The 7,155-nt window shown below is 37.9% G+C and overlaps 1 protein-coding gene across 2 annotated transcripts; it reads left to right on the top strand.

The window, feature by feature from the left end:
- Positions 1-3,137: 3,137 nt before the first annotated feature.
- On the top strand, positions 3,138-5,109 carry LOC113638465 (interleukin-1 beta-like). Of its 2 annotated transcripts, none has more exons than XM_027139701.2 (7): positions 3,138-3,258; positions 3,423-3,456; positions 3,543-3,621; positions 3,728-3,908; positions 4,029-4,196; positions 4,382-4,521; positions 4,746-5,109. In XM_027139701.2, exons 2-7 carry the CDS (start codon positions 3,425-3,427, stop codon positions 4,986-4,988), a joined length of 843 nt encoding a protein of 280 aa, XP_026995502.1. In that variant the 5' UTR covers positions 3,138-3,258; positions 3,423-3,424; the 3' UTR covers positions 4,989-5,109. The 2 variants fall into 2 exon arrangements, with proteins under 2 accessions (XP_026995502.1, XP_047660417.1); XM_047804461.1 differs by having other exon boundaries at positions 3,213-3,258; positions 3,407-3,456.
- The last annotated feature ends 2,046 nt before the right edge of the window (positions 5,110-7,155 follow it).

The raw sequence follows: 7,155 nt of genomic DNA, 5'->3' as shown, positions 1-7,155 counted from the left end.
GCCATCGTGGGTGTCCCTGGCCAGCGTGGTGGCAATGTCACCCTTTGTGCAGCCATAAGTACCCGTGGGGTTCTCCACCATCATGCAACCCTGGGGCCATACAACACTGAACATCTTTTAACCTTTCTGGGTGGTCTTCGGGATGTTCTGCTTGAGCGTGAGCACCAGGATTATCAGCAGGCAGTGCATGCTGTGTATGTGGTGGTTTGGGACAATGTCAGCTTTCACCGGAGTGTCCGTGTACGTGAATGGTTCAATATCAACCAGAAATTCTTAAATGTTTTCCTTTCACCATACAGCCCTGTTGGAAAAAAAATCTTAGTAGAAATAATTAAAATATTATTCCTTACAATACTATAACCAAAGTAAAGTATTAGGCCTTGCAAAATATTACAATTGCTGTTTATTTGCTGTTGCAAAGATGTTTATTGCAACCAGATTCGGGGCTGTTATGCCTAGTCAGTCTGAGCACATTTGTAATAACAACTTGTTATGTAGAAGGGAAAAGACCATTGTTCCCAGACCTTAGCTCATAAATTGTTATGGAAAATGAAGAACACCATGGTTCTCAGACCTTGGTCCATAGCAATAACATGTTATGTAGAATGAAAAAAACAGTGGTCCACAGACCTAGGCCCTGAGAACTAAAGGGAGGAAAATCCATAAATGGGCATGTGGTGCTCATAAACTTGTTGTGCAGACTGAAGAAGGCCCAGGTGTTCAGTCTGAGGTCATGAAAAATAAGGGGAGGAAAATCCATAAATGGGCATATGGGTGAAAGGTAATGGGAAATAAGGGGAAATTGGGTCAGTGTATTTAGAAAACATAGGAGATGATTCCGGTAAATAAGGTGATATGGCACCTGGGCTCCTAGGAGCGCCAGGGTATATATTGAGAAGATATCTGAGGTTTTTTTTGGTTCCAAGTGGGCGAAGGTGTGTGTGCGCGTGTGGGGGCGCGTGCGCCCGTGTCCGCAGGTCAAGGTGGGTGGTTTTTATTTTCGCAAGGACGTCGCGAGAGTTCTTGTTTTTCTTGATTGATTTTGCATGACATGCTCTTTTTGGGGGTTTTCATTTGTTACTTTGAATTTGGCAATTTGTTACTTTTAATTTGGCAATTTGTTACTTTTAATTTGGCAATTTGATACTTTTAATTTGGCAATTTGATACTTTTAATATGGTAATTTGTTACTTTGAATTTGGCAAATTATAATTTGTTGGCTGATTGACCATAATAAAGAAGTTTGCTCATTCTCATCCAGGTCTGAGGAGTTTTCTCAGTATTTTTGTAGTAATTATAGAGTTAACAGTTAAGTTTAACTAAAACAGTCTTTAGTAACCAAAAAGTCTAAGTGTAGAGATCACCCTGTGATCTGTCGACTTGGAGACCGGCTCTGAGTTCCGACAGCCCTTTTCTAAACCCAATCGAGGATTTTTTTCTCTGCGTGGCGGTGGAAGGTCTATGACCGAAATCCATATAATGGGGTAAGTCTTCTAGAGGCTATGGAATTGGCCTGTGGTGACATAGGTGTGGAATGTTGTCAAGGCTGGATCTGACACACCAGAGGGTTTTTCCCCCATTGCCTGGCAAGGGACAACATTGCCTGTGAGGTGGATGAAGTCCTCTGGCCAGACCCAGCACGAAGACGCGATGCTGAGGCAGACTGAATTGTGTAAAACAGACTTTTCAGTTGCACAACATTTGAGTTTATCATGCTTTTCATTTATAATTTTCTTTGACAGTACTAAGTGATGGTTACTGTAGTATTTTCTTTATTGCAACTGGAATTTACGTACTGTTTATACAGTAACAAACAACATTTTCTTGAACTACATGCCCTGGATGCTGTGTTCTCCATGTTTTTGTGTTGTGTCTAATGATTGCTCCATAGTGTTTATTTTTTGATGGGTTGTGTTTATTATCTGAAAGCATAGTTTGATTTTGAGGACAGGTTAAATTTAGGGGCGAGTGTTTGATTTTGCCAGAAGAGTCAAAGGTTTTGGAAATTTAGTTTGAATATTTGGTTTTGTGTTTACAGTTCTGAGAAAATGGTTGACTGTTTCAAGAAATGTGTTTTAGGAATCAAGAAAAACTGTAAATGATACCGTCACCATGGCAATATCATTTAGGATAAAGCAATATAAGGAGTTTAAAATTTATTTATTTATTTTTTTAGTTTGGACTCATTTCCTGTTGCCATTTTGTGGGAATATGCATTTGTCACATTTCCTCATCATTAAATAAACAATTACCTAATAGAAAGTTACATAAAACAGAAAATTTGAATGGCAGACACATGCACATCAGTTCAAGACCTTAGTGACAGAGAAAATCCTGAAAATCCATAATTTTGTACATTAAACTTAAACATTTCTCATTTAAGGAAGGTTTTGTGTTCCACAGAAGGTAAACCAAAACCAAGAAGTTGAAAATCTATCCCACTGTTGCATTAAATATAACTTCTAATAAATGAGATGACTGACATTGCAGAAGAAAATTTGCAATAAATATCTGTTATATTCTCTTGAGAAGGTAAATTTGAGGACCAGTAAACAGTCTTATCTGCTTCAGGTTTTCTAACCAACACAGCAGGAATCATAACTACTAGTGTTTAAACAGGTTCCTGATGGATTCCTGCAAAACCTGCAGCCGCACTGATCCTTTATAGATAAGTTTGGACAATCATTTATAGGATTTAAAGGGCTTTATGTTTAACCACTTTTGGAAATAGAAATCTTCTTGAAAAAATAAATAAAAACCCTTGAAATCCTGTAAAGGTTAATTATTTTATATGTATTTGGTGATTGTTCATTGCAAGCACATTACTACTATTGTTTTCAGATGCAGAAAAAGTTACCATTTTATCACTTAGTTTATATTATTCAGTCTGGAATATATATAAATATATATATATATTTTACTGACAGCATACCTGTCCATTTTAAGAGATATTAAGGACTTTGTAAAGATGAAGATGTTTTTGGTTGTGCAGATTGAATTAGCTCACTAACATTGCCATCTATGTTTAGATATTTAGGAAATTTTACTTAATTTGACATTATTGACATTCCCCAAGAAGTCGTTGGTTGCGAAACGCTGCCTTAAGCAGAAATTGTCTGTGTGAGTAAATGTCTGACCTGTGAGTATAAATACAGAAGTACAAAGACAAACCTGCATTGACTAGCAGCTCAACAAGCAGAAAAAGTGAGTCTCATGAGGACACCTTCAAATTGTCGAATCCAATCTCATTAACCACTGGTATGTATTGTGTGGATTTATATGTATTTATATGTATAGAATATCAGAAGCTTCAAGATGAGTTGAATCAGTCTGAATGATCGATTGATTAATTGATTGATTGATTGAATAGAATTTGTTCATTTTGCTAATTTTGTTCTTCTAATATATTTATTTATTTTTAGAAATGGCTGACAAAGATTTGTTAACGCTGGAAAGGTACGTAGGGAATTAGAAGTAGAGAATTTTTGCATGCTAAGTCAAAAACATAAACACACGTTCATGAATTCATTCTCTTTTAACAGCTACTTTAACAGCGACTGTGGATTTGACTCAGATGATGCAGATTTTGATGAGCTGGACTGCTCTGATCCTTTGGCCATGGTAAGTCATGGATACAGATTTGTAAAGCCTCATCTCACCTCATCACACCTCGTTCCTTTTTACTGTATAAAAACCTGAGCTCACTGTGGACTCTGATGTGTTACAGAGCGGCAGATGTGACCTGCACAAAGGAATCCGTATCCAGGTCACCAAGGAGCCTTTTAGCATGCGCAGTGTTGCTAACGTTGTAATCGCTCTACAGAGGCTGAAGCACACTCAACATGTTCAGTCCACAGAGTTCACTGACCAGGACCTCTTCACTATCTTCATGGAGAATGTGATTGAAGGTGGGGTTCAAAATATTTCATCTTATTGTACATGCATATATTCTTATTTTCTCCAGTCAGATTTTTTTGCAATCAAACTGACTCCTTGAGCACTGACACATCTCTGTCTTCCTCACACAGAGAGCATAGTGATCGATCTGAAGTGTAGTGAATCCCAGAGTTACAGCATGCAGGACAAGACTGTGCAGTGCACAATATGTGACAAGTCTAAAAGGGCCTTGGTGCTGAAGGAAAAGACTCCCATTCTGCTGGCTATTACTCTGAAAGGTGGAAATGAGGAGAATAAAGGTAAACTTCCAATACAAATCAGTGTCACTACTAACAGTTTAAAAAAAATTAAGCTAAGTTAAGGAAAACCTTAGAACCTTAATCACAATACTATCTCTAGTATATATCTGACTGAAACATCACAACTTTCATCTTCATTACACTAATTATTTTCATTTTAACCAAGGTTGATTTTTTTTCGACAGCATGGTTCAATCTCTCAGCCTACAACCCACCAAACTGCAGAGGAAACACAAAAGGCCAGCCTGTGTGTTTGGGGATTGTGAAGAGCAACCTGTTTCTGTCATGTACAATGCAGAATGATACTCCTTTTTTAGGCATAGAGGTATGTAAACACAACCATCTAATGCAATGACAAAGCTTGACTCAGCACAGAGTTGGTTTTTTCTACCCATTACTTTTAGGACTTTCCGATGATGCAATATCCTGTTGAGCATGTCACTGAAAGAATGTTCAATGTTAAATAGCACTGAATGTGTTGAGTTACAGAGGTACAGAACAGAAACTTGTAATGATTATGATAGATGTAATGGATTCATTCTTTTGTAGGAGGTTAAAGATAAAGAGAGCCTAAAGACCATCAAGGAGAACGATGGAATGGAACGCTTCCTTTTCTTGAGAAACGGACCCGGTGACTCCCTGAACACCTTCGAGTCGGTGAAATACCCGGGCTGGTTCATCACCACGTCCAAGGACGACTTTAAGCCAGTGCAAATGACACATCAGCAAACCAGCCACCTGCAGTTGTTCACGCTCCATGATGAGACAGTAGTCTCTCAGAATGAGTTCTGATTCAGAAAAACAGTTTCCAGAAAGTATGTACTAAGTACTAAGTGTAAATCTGGAGGCTCATTTTATGTTTAAGTTTATCTCAGCTCGAGATACCTGACTGTCTTGTGATTGTTGGTGGTTTCACAAAAATCACTATATGAGTTATATTTTGTATTTACTATAATATAATATGCTATATTTAACCTACTTATTACAGTCTGTATTGATTTCTTTACTCTATACTATATATTAATATTTAACTTGTTGTTATATTTAAAAGTTTAATAAAATAAAGTTTTGATTTAAACAAAAAACGTTGTGTGGCAGTTTATGAAATTTGCATAAAGATGAGAACCTTTAGCTTAATTTGGGATCGTCATGAATGCACTAAACTGACTTTGCATTGATTTGCAGAGAAGTCTCAGCTATTTCTTGTATGAAAGAAGGGCAATCGCACTGTCATATAATTCATTTGTCAGAGGTTGTTGTCCCATAATTATGCAGAGAAAGTTATAGGAAATATTGTGCTTGCAGTTCCATGGTGTATGACGTCAAGGACTGAAAAAGGTGAAAACAGTACAAATACTTAAAAAAATCACGGTGCAATGTTTTATGATTTTATAAAAGTTTATAACATGATGCATTCCCCAAAAATAACAAAGAATGTAAGTATAGCCTAAAGAATATTTATCTGACTCAACAATGTCAAATGACATAAGTATCGTGTGTAGTAAAACTGTAATCCAATAAATGAATACATTGGTAGGTATATTTACATATTTTGCATAATATTTAAATAGTTGAATTATTGTCATGAAAAGATTATATTGTATGATGGTGTTTTAGGAATCTTCACACTGCATGTAGAAACACTCAGTGGGTGTTACAGCCTGTAGCGCTAGGGCATGTTCTTCTGTGTGTGTCATATGTTTCTTTACTTTGCTACATGTGATTTGTCTGGGTTCATGTCCTGTCTTCAGTCTTGTATTGTGACTCATGATTCACAATTACCTGCACCTGTTTTCAGTTTAACCCTTCAGTTCAATTTTCAGCCCTTTAATGAGTGTTTTTCTTTGTGAATTATTGTGTGTGAAGCCTTGTTGTAGTCTTATTGTTGTTCTTTAAAACCCTGACCTTTGCTCACAACTGTGGCTAATGGAGCAGCCTCCCATTTTCTGCTCATACCTTTCTCAAAGGTAATGTTTGTGCCTTAAGCCAACAGCATGGCCTCCCACATCCTGCTCACACCTGAGGCAGTTGGCGTGTCATGTCATGTCATGTCCACAAGTTTGACTGTTCAGCCTCCAAAATCCTGCTCATGTCTGATGCTTAAAAGCATGGCCTCCCATGCCCTCCCCACACTAGAGGCTGACGTTGGATGGGAAACAAAATCACTATTAATCATGTGACTGGTATGAGACAGGAAAAAATGTCAGCGGAAGTGGGTGGGACCGTTGGTGGGAGTAATGCACCAAGTTGGTTTGCCAACCACCAATAATATAAGAGAAGGCGTCTTCCCCATGCATTCTCTAGAAGCCACGAAAATTAAAAAATTACTCTGTCGAGCTCACTTCCATTTTCTGCATGGTCTGAAATAACAAAGCATACATCAGCTGCAAAACGTGTAGTTTTTAATGTGTTGACACTCTCTTGTTCTTTCATATCAACAGTGGGACTTCATCCTAATGGAAACTCAGTGAAATGTTTGCATTAAGCTGACATTGTTAAATAAAAGAACAAACAACATTTTAGAGTGGGCTGTACTGTATTTCTTTACTGTAACTGACAGATTTCGGACAAAAAAAATATGGGAGTGGGAGGGAATGGGAGTCATTCTTCTGGGATTGGGACGGGATGGGATTTTGCCCAGTTTTTTTGCAAGATTGGGATGGGACAGGAATTTAATTTTTTTTTTTTTTGTGAGTGGGATGGGAGAGGTTTGAAAATCCACTCTGCAAATGGTACAGCCTCATATATGCTGCTCAAGCCTGAGACCGGTGCCAAGGTTTCCCATAATCTTCACTCATATCATTGTCCATTGACAAGCATCCCTCATCCACCCTGGGTTAGATCATCAAAGATCATCGGAATCTCTCTTTCCTCCATCACGGACATTCATAAAACACACTGCATCTGCGAACAGCATTGCCAATGACCTCACACACCCTCACACACACTCCACTCTCCT

The sequence above is a fragment of the Tachysurus fulvidraco genome, chromosome 20 (genome assembly GCF_022655615.1).
Source record: "Tachysurus fulvidraco isolate hzauxx_2018 chromosome 20, HZAU_PFXX_2.0, whole genome shotgun sequence".
In the NCBI taxonomy this organism is placed as follows: domain Eukaryota; kingdom Metazoa; phylum Chordata; class Actinopteri; order Siluriformes; family Bagridae; genus Tachysurus; species Tachysurus fulvidraco.
This window is presented reverse-complemented; position numbering and strand designations above follow the sequence as displayed.